Raw genomic sequence first — 17,381 nt, forward strand, 5'->3', positions numbered from 1 at the left:
GAGTTGCACAATGGGCTATTGGCGACGGTCGGGGAAACATCCCTGAGGATGATCCGAAGACATGCCATCGCACTTTTGATCCTCCTCGGAGGGGGTGGCACTCCCGCTTCGGCAGCCCGACGACCTGCACGCGAAGTCGAGCACTTACGGTAGAACAGTTTAACGAGGACCAATACCGCACACCCTCGGTCCCTACGCAGACTGATCCAAGTGGTCACCCACCCGCACACTGACCGCAGCCAGTGGTGCTTGACTTCGGTGATCTGCTGGGAACAGTGTCTTAACGATCAGTCCACTGCGGGACCAATAACTCTTCCAAAGCTCCATCTTTGTGGTGGTGAATTGTAATTTCTTATGATCACTAAATCACCTACCTTTATGTTTTGTCGGCTAGCATACCATTTTGGACGATTTTGCAGTCGGGATAGACATTCGGATTTCCACCAATCCCAAAATGTTTGTATCAGTTTTTGCAATAAATTCCATCTAAATAGCTTGTTATCAGGAAGAAATGTATAATCCCTCTCTGGTACTGATGTTAAGGATTGTTCTGTTAGAAAATGCCCGAGAGTCAAAGGAGCTAAATCGTTGGGATCACTTGAAATCGGCGCAATGGGTCTTGAGTTCAAGCATGCTTCCATTTGCACTAGAAGCGTGTAAAACTCTTCATAAGAAAGTACAGCATGTCCGACAATGCGACGTAGATGGTATTTCACAGTTTTGACACCTGCTTCCCAGATACCACCCATGTGAGGCGCTGACGGAGTGTTGAAATGCCCACTTATGCTATTGTCGGCTAGATGATGTGATACTTTATCTGTGTGGGTTATAGACCTCTAGTTGCGATCCTCTTCCAGTATTTTGGATGCACCTACAAAATCAGTACCACAGTCACTATAGAGATCAGTACACTGCCCACGTCTACCAATGAATCTTTTTAGAGCAGCAATGTATGCCTCTGACGTCATATCACCCACTAGCTCCTGGAATATAGCTCTAGTTACTAAGCACACGAAGAGTGCGATGTACCAAAGCCTCCTAGATAAGGTGTATCCCTATCTAGGAGGCTTTGGATGTACCCTTTGTAGGTGGATCTACCTCTTCCTTTCGATGCTTTTAGTGAAAATGGACTGGCATAGTCCACACCACAATTTGGAAAGACCTTGCATGGTAAAAATCGATCTTTAGGTAGATCTCCCATAAGTTGTTCCATGGTTTGAGCTTTACGTCTCTAGCCAATATCCCTAACCAATGAGAATATTTTACGTCAGCACTGTGGTACGACCCAGGTGCGGAATCCGTATCAACTAGCCATCGCTGGGCATATAATCTTATTGGAATGTAATCGCTCTATCCCCTGAGCCACCACCACTCTCTTCGTATTCATGAGAAAAAACACCTCATTTTGTCTCTAAACACCCATGTTTTGTACTTTTCTTCTTCTGTGCCCAACTTCCATAGGAAATGTTACTATTCCACGTTCACCAGTGCGTTCCAAATATTTTAGTTTTACTCGTATCATTTACTACAATTATTATAATTTTTTAAAAGAAAAACTTGGCGTTCTCTCCTCTTACAATAGTTATTTTATTCCAAAAAAATAACGAAACAAAAATTACCCTCGATTCATTTTGCTGAGAAAGGAATGCGAAAGAGTTGAATCACCTGTAAACAAACAGACGGATGAGGGGGTGTGCGAAGGAGGGATCGCGTAGGAGTCATCGGTTGGCAAAAGATCTAAAATCCTTGAATTAGTTTTTTATACGCAAGCTTCTGAACTTGACCCGGTAATCACACCATTTCATTCTTTTTTCAAATTCTTGACTTACTCCGGAATGTTTACATTCTTATCAATATTTAACAACTCAATATCTTCTGATCTAATCATCGGATTTCCGTGTACTCACCTGTTATCTCGATGGTTCAAAGAGTAGACCTTAAACAAGCTCATAAAATTATGCAGAAAATAGTGAAAGCTACCCGATCTCTATATTAACCGCATAAAAGAGACTTTTCGAAAATTTTATTTAATTTTATATATTCTAATTTTGTTTTATTTTATAACCGTCGTTGAACAGCCGACCCAATTTTGGGTTTACGACTACTAATGTTCAACTCCGTAGTCTTGTAATTTTGAATCCAATACAGAAGACAAGGGAACACCTGGATCAAGTATTGGGAGAAATTTGCCTTCGTGGAGGACTATTTGATGGAACTAACCCGTATTTGCGATGCATGGAGAGGAAAACCACGAAAACCTTCCACAGATAGCGCGAAGACAAGGGGACTCTAGCCTATAATCCGTCTACCACTGAGGATGCTTCGCGTCACTACTGTGGTCGGTGCAAGCCGAATGCGGAATTCGTTTCGACCAGACATCGTCGGGATTCGAACCTGGTTCACCTCATTAGAAGGCGAACTCCTTTAACCATCAAGGCTCTACTTTTTTTTTGTCGGGCTCTGATTTTTGACTATCGAAATAGGGGCCGCTATCTGGTCCAAACTTAATCAAGAGAAAGTGATCGAAACTTTAAGCCCGTTATTATTAAGTTTAGCTCTTTTTTTTTTACCTAGCGTATTTTGCTTTCTATAACTTTATGGATGTTAACGTGAATTGAAAAGTTTTGGACATAATTATATATTTTTTTATTAATAAATTATGTTCATAATAATTGTAAAGAATTAATAAAATTATGTTTATAATAATTGTAAAGAATTAATAAAATTACGTTTATAATAATTGTAAAGAATTAATAAAATTATGTTTATAATAATTGTAAAGAATTAATAAAATTACGTTCATAATAATTGTAAAGAATTAATAAAATTATGTTTATAATAATTGTAAAAAATTAATAAAATTATGTTCATAATAATTGTAAAGAATTAATAAAATTATGTTTATAATAATTGTAAAGAATTAATAAAATTACGTTTATAATAATTGTAAAGAATTAATAAAATTCTGTTTAAAATAATTGTAAACATAATTTACGAATTCTTTGCAGAAAATATTTTTTTATTATTTTTAAATTTAATTATGCTCGAAATATTTTGGATTGTTTATAAGTTTACACCATTATGACTGCCTTTTTTTCAATTGAACAAATTTATTGAAGTCATTTAACTTTTAATATGGAATATTAATTTTTTTTTAAAGTTGTTATAAATTTAAAAGGTCAAAATAGATATCAGTCACTTTATTTTTAAGCTTTTTACGTCTTAAGAAATTTTTACATTTTGCACGTTTGTTTCTTGTTTAGCTTTAATAGGAATAGGACAAATTTCGATTTTTGAAGTTTATATAATTTTAATCGTGCAAAGTAGACAGCGACGATTTCTCTTTTAATTTGTCACATGTCAAAAATTTTTAATTTCTTACATGCTTGTTGGACATGTTTGTGATGTTTCAAAAAAGCTAGAGCCTATTTTAGCTTATGTTTTAAATAATTTTTGACTCTTATTTAGTTTTAATAAGATAAAGTAGATAGCTGTCATTTCCCTTTTAGCTTATTTAAAAAAATTCGATTTTAAATTTTGATTTCGATTTTAATTTCGATTTTTCGAAGTGTTTGCATGGTTTCAATCGAGTAAAGCACATATCGATCGTTTAAAATCTAACTTATGATATCTTAAGTATCAACTGCTTATTAATTGTTCTCGCTCGGAACCTATTATGCTTTAAAAATATTCCAATTTACAAGAGTATGTATAATTTCTATAGGGCAAAGAAGATAGCGATCATTTAAATTTTAACTTATCATAGCTTAAGAACTTTCATTTGGACATGATTTAAATTTTAATCTTAAACATTTTGAGATAGATAATAAAATGAAAATAAATTTATTTCTTCTAAAAAAAAAAAGAATCATTTCAAAAACCTTGTTAGTGGGTCGGCCCCAAAAACTCAAATGATAATGTCGATCCCCATTTATTTCAGTCCACAATGTGTATATAAAGGGGAAGTTGTTGTTTAGAAACTTCTTTTATGGCCATGCATCGGACAGAAATAGCAACTTGTGTGAGGACGGGAATTAAATGCGCTGAGAAGCAACTTTAATTGCCGAGGCCTATTTGACACAAGAATAGAATATCAAGAAAGAGATCCCTTTTTTGGTTCGCCCTCCCCACTAGGGCGAACAAAAGCCAAACTACAAATTGTCTGATCTTCCGCATCCTCATCCACACGGACAGCATCATCTCCATCCTATCTCTCTCTCAAAGGTGAGTCTCTCTCTCTCCCATCTCTTTGGATACTTCGGAATTTTTAATCATCTACGTCTTCGGTGCTTCAGCTCGGTGACTTTTATTCTATTATGATTACATGGAATATTAATTATTTAAATTTGATTCATGAGGCAAAATACCTCACAAACTATCTTCATTTCTTCTAATATTGTATTGATATATTTTGCTTTGGCTTTATTGATACAATATTAGACAGCGCTCCTTTTTTAGGATATAATCGTGTGAGCTGATGAAAGAACTATATCCTTTTTTTCCGGTTTTTTATTAATTTGTTAAAATTTTTTTTTTTTTGCATTTTTTAAATTTTAAATTTTTTAAATTTTTAATAATTTTTTTTTACATAATTTTTTTCTTCTCTTTTATTTATTTTTATTTTTTTATTTAAGTATTTTAATAATAGTAGCAAAACTTTTAAATAATACTCCTCAAATTCAATGTTAAATTTTCATTTAAATATTTTAAAAAGACACTATAAAGAATTATGTAAAGTTTTTTTTTTAATTAAAATTACTTGACCATACTATATTTAATGTTTCAAAAAAATGGAGAAAATATTTTAAAGAATTCTCATTTATTTTAATAACAATTTTCAATGATGTGGAACAACTCGATTATGTGTTTTTAAGGACTGAAACATATTCGAATTTATCTTTCTTCTTTTTTGAAATTTGATTACAAACCAATGATTTAAATACAGAGCCAACAACTTTTTTTTGTTGTCTTTCCTTAGAATTAATATTTTAAGTTCGACTATTTTCATTTTTAAAAAAGTATAATAATTATAAAACGAAAATCATACGACAATTCTTAATTCTAGTAAATTAATTCTTTCTTTCTTCACAACGATTTTCGCGTATTCACACGCACGCATTAAACCGCTCATGAAATTCAAGGAATTAGGTTAGATACTTAGGTTTAAATAATAATTAATTGAAATTTTGAATCGTAAAAAAATCTATTATTTGATTCTTATTCATTTTATTTTATGATTAATCATAAGAGGTTCTTTATGTCTACTATTGTTTTATTCGGAAAATTATAACGCTTAAAATTTTTAACAAATAAGTTTTATAATAACCTAATGATGTCTACTAATGTTTTATTCTGAAAATCGTAACGTTTAAAGTTATAAGCAAAACATAATTTTCAGCAACATACATAACACCAATACATATTTCGTTGCACTTTAGAGTTTTGAACAATTGCGTTATAATTTTTTAACAACTTATTGTTAAATCTTGATTTTTAGAGAAACTTTTGTTCAAAGTACTACATTTTATGAAAAACATTTTAAAAAAACTACATTCATATGATGAAAATTGAATCATGGAAATTTAACTAATAAAGATATTTTATATCTTATAGTGAATTTTATATTACGTGTAAACATAATCAATCAAAGAATGATTTATTGATAATGATTTATAAGCACAAATTTACTGTCGGAATTATTACAATCATTATGAAAAATAATAATATATTCGCACAGTTTGAAAAATGCTCAAAAATTTAGATGCCAAAAACTTAAAAAGAGTCAAATTTACAAGCATTTAAAATACTTGATTGTCTTACATAATTTTCTAAATTAATTAATAGTTGCCAATTAAGTGGGCATGTAGACATTTAGAAAATGACTTTACTTTTATTTAAAAACAAAATGTCCTTATAATACCAGTCTACTTAGATACTTAGTTTAAAAAAAACTTTCAAAATTGTCACCTCATTTCAAATATTACTAGAAATTTTTTTTTCCACTGGAAAAATCAACTTTTGACAACATTCTTATTTGCCTTTAAAAGCAGAAAAGAATGTTGCCAAAGTGTTAAATACAAATGATTTCAAATGTGGAAGTAGTGCAATTATTTTCACTACTTCCAGCAGTGTGTTAGTTGAAAAAGTTTAAAAAGTTATAACTGTAAAAAAAGTTGAAAAAGTTAAAAATAAATAATTTTGCTGTTTGTTTTGCTGCACTGCTTTTCGAAATAAGTGCATTTTAAATGGAAGAGTTGCTTAAAGAATAAACATATTTTACTTATATTTCTGGTTTGCAATCAAGAATTCTATTGACACTTTGATAAACTTTGGAATTGTAGAAAGAAATGGAATTGCAGAAATAACAAAAATAAATATAAGAGAGATGAGTAAAATGTAAGAAGTTGGTATTAAACCACGGTTAACTGAAATCATTAGGACCGGATTTCTTTCGGATAATCGATATATTCGTATAATGGAGGTTTTTTCTTCCTTTTTTTAAAAATCTCTTTTCATCAATAACATCTGACTATCGATGTTTTTTTTATAGTGATGTATAGTATTTAAATACAACTTAATATGACTTAATTTAATAAATGTTTTAGACAAAACGGTACAAAGAGATTATTTATTTTTAAATTCTTAGACAGTGGAATTCTCTTTATTTTACAAAAGTTAAAGAAAAGAAGAGTATAGAAAGAAAGGAAGTATTTTACGAGTTTGGGTAATAACAGTATATTATTTATAAATAAAAAGAAAAAAAATATATAATGATCCTGTAAGGAAAGAAAAAAAAATCGGATTCGATTTGGTTTAACAGAAATGCTCCGATGTTAAATGATTCGATAATCTCTGTATAATGTCGTGCAACAGCAAAATCAATGTAACCGACAAAAAATTCAAAATTTAGCTTTTGATTTTTCGGTATATATAAATAGCCAGCGATTCCCAAATTTTTTCGGCTAACGAATCCTAAAGGATTAGGCTTATTTTTTTGCGGATAAAAACTAGTTATCTAGTTATCGTAGCATTAAACTAGTCTTCATGGGGAACTTTTTAGATAGAGAAGAAAACCACGAAAACATCACCCGGTCAGCCCGATGGGAAAGGGACTCTAATCTACCTACCAGAAAAGGTAATTTTAAGCCAGAACTGGTGGTCGGTGCGAGCTTGAGGGTAGAATTCGCATCGATCTGTAGTAGTTGGGATTTGAACTTGGGTCTTGGAAAGCGAGCTCTCTTTCTTTTTGTACCACTCGTTCTAGTGACCGAGATTAAAATTTTCCATTAATTTGTTTCATTAAATTTTGTTGTGATTTAATTAAAATGTTCTTTTTCCAGTTAGCCACTGCAGCAGACTAAAGCAGAATGTGTGACGACGATATTGCCGCACTCGTTGTAGACAATGGCTCCGGCATGTGCAAGGCCGGTTTCGCCGGTGATGACGCTCCCAGGGCTGTCTTCCCATCTATTGTTGGCCGACCCAGGCATCAGGTACTACATTTCATTGCAATAAAATGCATGCAACATATTTCATAGCTATTACAGTACAACCTTTCCTTAAAAGCACACACGTTTCATAATCTGAATCAATTCCTTACTATTAGTTTCCCACTCTCCCTATTATCTTGTTCAAATTTTCAATCGTTAATAAAATACTTTTTATTCATCCACACAACTTCAAATACAGTTTTTTTAAAACTTCTAGTGGATGACATTTTGATGTTAATACAGTTTGTTTCAAATATTAATTCATTCATTAAATTTAATTAATTAATTTTAGTTTTATATGGGAGAAATTTTTTTAATTATTTAATAAAAAGTAACTGAAATAAAAATTTTCGTTGTTGACCTAAATAGGAATTGACTTAAATTTTTTTTTTAAATATTACTTGTTTTCATCTCTGTCTAACGACTCTAGTTTATTTTACTCAATCTGTAAATATTACGCATTGACACTATATACTAACTCACTTAATTTTTTATTTATAAATTTTCAAATCCTAATGCAAGAGGTTTTACCATCTTAATAACTTGATATATAATAATTTTTTTTCTTATTTAATTATTAAAATTGGTTATTTGAATGGATAATAGTAAAATAGTTCTGCCTGTAGGCGCTCGGTCTTATAGCCTAGATATGAAAAAAAAAAGTTAAACGAAGAATGAGTACATATTTAATTTAAAAATCGAGGTGAATATTTTTTGGTAACATATTTAAAATATGAACTTATATAACGTAAAATAACTTTACAGGAAAAAGTAAAACTGCCGGCAAGATTTGGCTGCATGGATAATAAGTATAGTTCGTTTATCAGGAGTTGGCACTTGACTCCATCTTCTCGGACACTGAGTTCATTTTAGCACTGGAGTAAGAGGAGAAACATCTCCGCGCTTGAAATTGAGACAACCCTTAATGAGTACCAAACGCAAACAGTGAATTCTATTATACCTTTCGTTACTCTAGTTAATTAAATATATTTTAAATTTAAAAACTGCTGCTTCCCAGCAAAATGTCTCAACAAGGACAATCTATTCACTTAAAAGAGAAAAATATCATTAAATTAATGAAATATTTAATGTTAAAAAAATGCACATAAAGATTGCGAAATAAATATTTTTGTCATACAATCGCCAAATCTCAACCTTGTTCAGAATTGTTTACATCCTTCTCCCAAAAGTAGCGAAATAGTATCGTCTGATATCACGTGATGTAGGCTTAGCCAAGTGCCAACTCCTTGTGAGCGAACTATACACCGTTTTCTTTCTTTTAATAAAATACACACATCCATTATTAAATTTTGAAACTTTATTCTAATTCTAATTGAAAGCGTAACTAAAAATGAGTGTTGTTGTTGTAGGGTGTGATGGTGGGTATGGGTCAGAAGGACAGCTACGTTGGGGATGAGGCCCAGAGCAAGAGGGGTATTCTCTCTCTCAAGTACCCCATTGAGCACGGCATCGTCACCAACTGGGATGACATGGAGAAGATCTGGCATCACACCTTCTACAATGAACTCCGTGTAGCCCCCGAAGAACACCCCGTCCTTCTCACTGAGGCTCCACTTAACCCCAAAGCAAACAGGTGAGATATTTTTTCTTTCTTTCAGTACTACTTAGGCATCACCACCTAAATTTTAGTTGCAGATATTGATTGAGTCATTTTATGTGTTTGCAGAGAAAAGATGACTCAGATCATGTTTGAGACATTCAACAGTCCAGCAGTGTATGTGGCTATCCAGGCTGTCCTCTCCCTCTACGCATCCGGCAGGACAACCGGTATTGTGTTGGACTCTGGTGATGGTGTCTCCCACACCGTCCCCATCTATGAAGGTTACGCCCTCCCCCACGCCATTCTTCGTCTGGACTTGGCCGGACGAGATCTTACAGACTACCTCATGAAGATTCTGACTGAGAGGGGATACTCCTTTGTCACCACAGGTGTGTATCATGATTGACCTCTTCTCATTCTTCCTTAATTGAAATGAAGGAAAGAAGCCTTAATTAATGAAAAAAAATCCTGAATTAGCGAATTATTTCAATAGCCACAAGTTAATTAGTTGAAAAAGATTCTTTCTAATGTTTTGGCCTTATTTGATGAGATTATTATAGTTAAATTTAAGTTATATTATCTGAATCTATAAATAATCTAAGTATATATCTAATATTATTACAAATCTAAGATTATTATAGATCTATTATATAAATCTATGACAGGGAGAAATTAGTTTATTAATTAAGTTCCCACAATTGTCAGGTTTGTAACTTAAAAGACTTCGAAATGGTGATTTTCTTCCCTATCTATTAATAGACTATTTATAATCTAAATATGTATCCAATATTATGAGATATCTAATATTATAATAGATCTATTATATAAATATGGGGCAGGGAATTTGCTAAATTATTAACTTCCCACAATTGTCAGGTTTGTAACTTAAAAGACGTCAAAATTGTGCTTTTCTTTCCCATCTATTAATAGTTTTTAATTATCTAAATACATATCCAATATTATTAGATATCTAATATTATAATAGATCTATTATATAAATCTAGGACAGGGAAAAATTCTTTTGTTAATTTATTTACTTCCCACAATTGTCAGGTTTGTAGCTTAAAAGACATCAAAATGGCACTTTTCTTCCCTGAAAATCAATGCTTTCGCTACTAGACCTTTGCATCATTCGCTCTGTTAAAATTAGTGAAAAACAGTTCTTTTTGAAAAAAATTGTAGCATCGTTGGATGGAAATTCAAAATAAATAAATAGAATAAACAAAAAAAATTTAGATATTACGAAATGTTTTCTAAAGTTTAATAGATTAAAAAATATATTCAGAAAGCGTGATTTTCTCGCTTGCGTGTGATGTATTCGCAGTTCCTTAAACTAATGGATTAAAAGTAAGCTTGCAATCATCTCTGAAACTAACAAGCTTGCACCAAGCTTCATAGCAACACTTCTAAATGGATAATCAGTCACTCCAGATCACGCACAACCTCTAATTAAGGGTATTTTTGTGTATTAGACCCAGAAATTGAGAATAATGCCAAATTTCACGAATAAAATATTCATATAAAATGAATTAGTTTAATCGGAGTCCGACTGTGCGTAATAGGGCAATATAAGATTTCTTTCTACTGGCCAGTTGTTTCCCTTTTAACAGTGTCCACTTTTTTTTAAGATTGAAAATTTTAAACCATTAAAAATTCTTTTGATGTAATTAATGTTAGGCATTTTTTTGCAAGCGCTTCTCTAAATATGGTAAACATTTCTAAAATGAAGATAAATTTTAAGAAACAAGCTTGAAATTTAATAATTTTCAGAGTATATTATAAACTATTAATAATAATTCCACTAAAATTTACTAAAAAGGAATAATTATGGACTGCCTCTTCAACGTATAAAGTGGTGATCGCCAGATAATTTTTATGATCACCATTTGTTCTATTTAGTCGTCCTGAGGTAAACGTAATTTGGTCAAACATTCTGAATTTGTTTCTTTTTTCAATACAGCTGAGAAAGAAATTGTAAGAGACGTCAAGGAAAAGCTGTGCTACGTAGCTCTGGACTTCGAGCAGGAAATGGCCACCGCTGCCACCAGCTCCACCGCCGAGAAATCCTACGAGTTGCCAGATGGTCAGGTGATCACCATCGGAAACGAGAGATTCCGAACACCCGAAGCTCTCTTCCAGCCATCCTTCATCGGAATGGAATCTGCTGGCATCCACGAGACCACCTACAACTCCATCATGAAGTGCGACATCGATATCCGTAAGGACCTGTACGCCAACACCGTCCTGTCCGGAGGTACCACCATGTACCCCGGTATTGCTGACAGGATGCAGAAGGAGATCACCTCCCTCGCCCCCAGCACCATGAAGATCAAGATCATCGCACCCCCTGAGAGGAAATATTCCGTCTGGATCGGAGGATCCATCTTAGCCTCACTCTCCACATTCCAACAGATGTGGATCTCAAAGCAGGAATACGATGAATCTGGTCCATCTATCGTCCACAGGAAATGCTTCTAAATTCTTTTTTTTTCTTCTTCGTCATCCACCACATCATTCTGATTCCAATATGAAAAAAATGACTTTTATGGCTTTGAGATGAAATGAATATATTTACAGTTGTAACAAAATGTAATAAAAAATCGATTGGTACCATCTTATTTTTTTCAGATCTTTTATTTATTTATTTTCATTGTCAGTAAATCATAAGCAACTCCAATGGAATAAAAGATGAAGAAAAAAAAATTGTCTCTAAGCCTTAATACACTTAAAACACAAAATTATCCTTTTCACCTAGGTTGAAACATTTAGGTTAATTATTTAGGTACTTGGTACAAGAAGAAGTCCGGATTCACTAATTGTTAATGAGAACAAAAAGAATAAAAAAAGACAATAGGAATAACACAATTCAAAGACAATAGGACAGTTGTAACAATTTGTAATAAATCGATTGGTACCATCTTATTTTTCAGATCTTTTATTTATTTATTTTCATTGCCAGTAAATCATAAGCAATTCCAACGGAATAAAAGATGGAGAAAAAAAATTGTCTCTAAGCCTCAATACACTTAAAACACAAAATTATCCTTTTCATCTAGATTGAAACATTTAGGTTAAATATTTAGGGACTTCGTAGAAGAACAAGTCCAGATTCCAGAATTGTTACCCAAGTCCAAATTTTTGATGGTTTTTCATTGGTGGATCAACATAATCTTGACAGTAACCATCAATAATTTCACCATTATATTTTTGATGGTAACCACCATAAGTAACAATCATCCCAATGTAGAAATTCGGATTGATACTCTTCAATGAGGTCCAATGATGGTCCAACATAAGAATAGCAACTTGTTTTGATGGTTTGTACATGTTGAACTATCAGAAATTTCCATCATAGTTTCTTAAAAATCAAATGTTGTAAAGATCATGAGCAACCATCATCACAATGTAGGAATTCGGACTGATTTATGATTGGCCTACATAAAAAATATTGCTTTGATGGTATATTCCTGAGAACCATCAGGAATTCCCATTAAACCCTCATAGATATGCATAGTTGGAACCATCATGAACCATCACAGATCATCACGGATTGTTGGTCCAACTTCTCCTGACTGTTAACCATCAAAGTATTAAAGTAGCATTTTCCATCATGGCATGATTTAAGTTTGTTGGCATATTAAAAACTATGAACGCATAACGGAAATTGTTTTATGAGGGTGACCATCAAATGATGTTTGACCATCATGAATCACACTGAAACCAACATAAGCCATCAAAATGCTTTGATGGGACCATCAAGAATTTTGACTTGGGTAATGAGAGCAAAATGAATTTTTAAAAAAAAAAAAGATAATAGGAATATGTAGTTTCACCCCACACTGTTTACCGAGCTACATTTGCGCCTGATTTTTGCACCAATTGAAAACTATATTATCCATAGTTAAAAAAAAAGATATTAAATCTTATTTATTTATTATTATTATTATTTTTTTGTGGAAAATGTGAACTTATGTGACTTTTTCGATAAATTCGATATTTTACAATTGTGTGCAAAATTATTAAGTTCGCTTAAAATTTTCTCGATCTATGGCGAAATATGCGACAAGTAATCCTGTCTTCTGACCAAACTATTGGCACCATATTTCCCAGATATCGCCTTCCCCCTATATTTTGAGTAATCCGTTAAAAAAAAAGAAGGTATAATTCGCCAACTTGACGTGAGAGGCTCTATTGTCACTAAGGCCATTCAGCTTTTGCTGATGCCCTTTTGAATAGAACTGCTTTAATTTCCTTTAAATTTTACAAAACCAGCGTCGCGTTATTAATGAACCTAAAACAAAATTTATGGCTTCAACAAAATGTACCTATTCACTATTGCATCAGCGCTTGCGGTAGATAACTTAATGTTTGAAAGAGTTTCACCTGCCTTGGTTTAATTATCAATGATACTAACAATATTGCTGATGAAATAAACCACAAAAAGGAAAATAAATGTTTTCACTTATTCAAGAACAAACTTCTCATTAATGAAATGTATAAAACAGTTTTCAGACCTATACTTATGTCCCCAGCAGCAAAATAACTTGCGCCCTCATTGGGGAAATATTCATGAATCTTGGCTCAGTAAGGGTACAAAGGTCCTGTATTTTTCAGATATTGACCCTATATATAATTGTCAGATTCACCCTATATTTTGCATCCATTATTTAGCTGTCCCTGGCTATATTATTGGATGCACTACAAGATTCTATGTAAAATTATAAATATAATGCTTGATATAGTAAATATTCTATATTTATATAATAAATCGTCTAATTTATCCTATCGTCGAATTTATATTCTATATCGTCTAATTTAACCAGTTGATACACTAAAGTAAACAAGGGAAAATCGGTTTCAGTAGCGTTAAAACGATAAATCTGTATAGTATCACTTGATAACTAAGGTTTTACATAGAATCTTATAGCGCGTCTAATAATTTGACCAGGGACTATAGGTTCTATATTGATCGAAGTAGGCCCTATATGGACCATTATAGGACCAATATTATATTATCTAGACATCCCAATATTGGTCTCTTGGTGTATGTTTTTATAGGACCATTATCAAATCAATTTTGAACCCGATTGGGGCCAAGTTAAAATTGTTGCTAGGGGTATGGCAATGAAACTTGGGCTCTAAAATATAAAAACGAATCTAACCAACTTATCGGCGAAAGAAATATTTTCCGAAGAATTTTCGGACAAGTAATAAACGCACATTTGGAGAATAAGAAACGATAGTGAACTTGACCATTTAATCAGCCGAAAAAACATAATTCGATTTATCAAATCCAAACATGGCTGGGACACATAGAAAGATTAAATGGTAATAGGAATTTAAGAAAACTTGAGTCAGTTGCAAAGCTGTATAAGTAACTTCAATCATTTTGTGTAGTATACTGGAGCTGTTATTTTTTGTTTTTGATTCATTGAAGTAAAAATTTAATCATTTGATTCATTTATCCTATTAAAAGAGAGAATTTAGCTATGAAATATTGTGCATTTGTTTCATTTTCTTTTTAATTTCTAAATCGTAATAAATCGAATCATTTTCCTACCTAATAAAAGTCTTGTTGAATTTTGACAGATGTTATCAGAAAGTTGGTTTGGAAGGGACCAATTGCTTTCTTCCTTTTTTCCCTTTCCTCCTTTTTCTTTTTATAACCGCCATTGAACAGCCGACACAATTTTCGTATTACGACTACCAATGTTTACCTCTATAACCTTGTCATTTTGAACCCAATCCAGAAGACAAGGGAAGTCCTGGATCAAGTATTAGGAGAAATTTGCCATCCCGGTGGACTTTTTGATGGAACTAACCCGCATTTCTGTTACGTGGCGAAGAAAACCACGAAAGCGGAAAGGGAATAGGCTAACCACTGAGGATATTTTATGTCAGCACTGTAATCGGTGCGAACCGGGTGCTATCGACCAGCCAAAACTGTTAGTATGGGGGAGGGAGATAACGATTATTAATTTATCATGTTCCCTACTTTAAGGAAATATAAAAAGAAAATTTTGTTTTTTTTTACTTGCCTATTCCGGTGGGTGGAATTATTAAATTTGTTTTTAAGCATTTTTAATTGATTCATAAACTTGAACTTTCCGCCCTTTTATCTCACCTAGGTTCGCCTAATGGAAGGAGCGGGCCTTTTAAATTTATAATCAGAAACCTGTCAGCAAGGCAAATTATCAGTGATTATATCTCCTCTCAGATTTGAATTTCAAACTTAAGTAAATTTACACAAAACAAACTTTAATATGATAAGATGATAGCCAGTATTATATAAGGGCTGACAATTGCCCATCAAATTAAGCTTTTACATTTCTCAAATTCTAAAATCATAATGACACACAAAAGAATAATATGTAATTGATAAATAGGAGAGCGCCATCTGGTGGCATTCCGCGACAGGAACTGATGACAGTAAGTGAGAAAAGAAATATTTTTCTATCCTTCTTCATAAAAGATAAGAGACAATTTTTCCCTTTTAAAATCTGGCACAAAAAAAAGAGCTGCAAATCGGGATAATTGCATACTCGCACTTCAAGAAGAAGCTCACAGTACATGCACAGTATGTCAAGAACTTCACAGTACTTCAAGAAGAAGCTCACAGTACATGCACATGTAACCTATGACGTCGGTACCAGCTGATCGTTTATAAACAAGATGGCGTGTTATAGTTGAGCTAAGTTTCTCCACATAAGTTAGAATGTTAATTAACGTGATTTTAATTAAATACAGCTACGTATCGCGCATCGAATTTATTGATGTCCAATTCGTTCTCGTTTACGTCTTTCACGTAACTTCGATTTATTATGTGTTTACGTATTTTATTGCAGCCGAGACATATTTTTGTTTTGTGCACCTGACAACTTCGATGCATATTTAGTTTGCTTATGTTCTACATGTCTTCATGTTTGTCTTTGTGTTATTAAATATAGATAATTGCAATCTTTGTAAAATAATCTTTGTGTAAGAATATAGAATGTGTCACTTAAGAGAATTTATATTTGATGGGCTTGGCTTACTGGAAATAGAATGTAAAAAGCGGTTGCTAACGTTAACAAATGCCACGTTTCAACAACCAATAAGGATCGAAATACCTACACTACGACTCATGCTCCAGAATAAGCCCAATTATAATATTTTAAATAGTAAAACAAATTTGGTTTTATGATGATTTTACACTTTATATTTTTATTTAATAACCGTCGTTGAACAGCCGACCCAATTTTTTGTTTTACGACTACTAATTTTTAACTACGTAGCCTTGCCTTGTAATTCTGGACCCAATACAGAAGACAAGAGAACTCATGGATCAAGTATGGCTCAGTGCATGAGACGCTCACTTCCCAATCAGGTTAACTAGGTTCGAAACCCAGCTTTGGGTGGTCGCTACGAATCCTGCTCCCGGTTGGCGTACAGGTCCTGGTAGACGAATCATGGGTTAATATCCCATTGCCGCCAGGTTCTCGTGGTTTTCCTCTCCATGTATCGCAAATGCGGGTTAGTTCCACCAAAAAGCTCTCCACGAAGACTAGTTTATCCCAATATTTGATCCAGAGTTCCGGTATCGGGTTCAAAATAAGGTTTGATAGTTATAAATTCAGAATTAAATCGACTGTTTAAAATAAAACAAGTCATATGAAAAAGAATTTTAAAGTCAATTCCCCGTAACTCTACATTTTAAGTGTTGCGCCTTAATATTCAGGAAAAGGAATATTAAGACCGTAAGAAACTACTTGTTCAGTCCATGCCACTTCGCAGAGCTTGACCCCATGATTTTCGTCACCACAGTGTATAATTATATCAAAATTAGACGCCGCAACTTGGAAAATGAAGGCTTTTTGCTTTATTTTACTTTATATCCGTCGTTGTAAAGCCGACAGAATTCTGGGTTTAAGACTACTAATATGCAACACCGTAGCCTTGTAATTTTGAACACAATCATGAAGACAAGGGAACTCCTGGATCAAGTATTAGGATAAATTGCCTTCGTGGAGGATTTTTTGATGGAACTAGCTGGTATTTGCGTTACATGGAGAAGATAATCACGGAAACCTCCCTTGGTTAGTCTGACGGAAAGGGGACTCACACCCATGATCCGTCTACCACGAAGGTAATTTTACGCCAGCTCTGTGGTTATTGCGAGCCAGGCGCGGAATTTGTATAGACCAGCAATAGCAGTAATTCGAACGCGATTCACCTCGTTGGAAGGCGAACGCTCTATTCCGTGAGCCACTTTTTCGTCTTACTTGAAAAAAAAGAAAGGAAAAATTTTGAAACGCAATGACTATATAGCAAAAAGAGAGAGAGGGGGAGGG

At 33.1% G+C, this 17,381-nt stretch overlaps 2 protein-coding genes across 3 annotated transcripts; one reads left to right on the forward strand and one right to left on the reverse strand.

Moving 5' to 3' along the window:
* Nucleotides 1–287: 287 nt before the first annotated feature.
* On the reverse strand, nt 288–1,213 carry LOC147808258 (uncharacterized). The gene is made up of 2 exons (XM_087166956.1): nt 1,030–1,213; nt 288–817 (listed from the first exon to the last, which is right to left on the reverse strand). Exons 1-2 carry the CDS (start codon nt 1,211–1,213, stop codon nt 288–290), a joined length of 714 nt encoding a protein of 237 aa, XP_087023082.1.
* A 2,971-nt stretch (nt 1,214–4,184) lies between these two features.
* LOC107448504 (actin-2) lies at nt 4,185–11,669 on the forward strand. Of its 2 annotated transcripts, none has more exons than XM_016063730.4 (5): nt 4,185–4,224; nt 7,341–7,493; nt 8,861–9,084; nt 9,178–9,440; nt 11,012–11,669. In XM_016063730.4, exons 2-5 carry the CDS (start codon nt 7,368–7,370, stop codon nt 11,527–11,529), a joined length of 1,131 nt encoding a protein of 376 aa, XP_015919216.1. In that variant the 5' UTR covers nt 4,185–4,224; nt 7,341–7,367; the 3' UTR covers nt 11,530–11,669. The 2 variants fall into 2 exon arrangements, with proteins under 2 accessions (XP_015919216.1, XP_015919217.1); XM_016063731.5 differs by having other exon boundaries at nt 7,345–7,493.
* The last annotated feature ends 5,712 nt before the right edge of the window (nt 11,670–17,381 follow it).

This window comes from Parasteatoda tepidariorum, chromosome 6, assembly GCF_982258835.1.
Source record: "Parasteatoda tepidariorum strain Cologne lab strain chromosome 6, Ptep-v5.0, whole genome shotgun sequence".
Lineage (NCBI taxonomy): Eukaryota > Metazoa > Arthropoda > Arachnida > Araneae > Theridiidae > Parasteatoda > Parasteatoda tepidariorum.

Bases quoted from the DNA above. Each gene is read 5' to 3' on its own strand.
- LOC147808258 (XM_087166956.1), bottom strand. From the start codon at position 1,213: ATGGAACAACTTATGGGAGATCTACCTAAAGATCGATTTTTACCATGC. The intron at 818-1,029 runs GTACATCGCACT...TAACCCACACAG, and splicing joins ACCTTATCTAGGAGGCTTTG to ATAAAGTATCACATCATCTA.
- LOC107448504 (XM_016063730.4), top strand. From the start codon at position 7,368: ATGTGTGACGACGATATTGCCGCACTCGTTGTAGACAATGGCTCCGGC. The intron at 7,494-8,860 runs GTACTACATTTC...TTGTTGTTGTAG, and splicing joins TTGGCCGACCCAGGCATCAG to GGTGTGATGGTGGGTATGGG. The intron at 9,085-9,177 runs GTGAGATATTTT...ATGTGTTTGCAG, and splicing joins CTTAACCCCAAAGCAAACAG to AGAAAAGATGACTCAGATCA.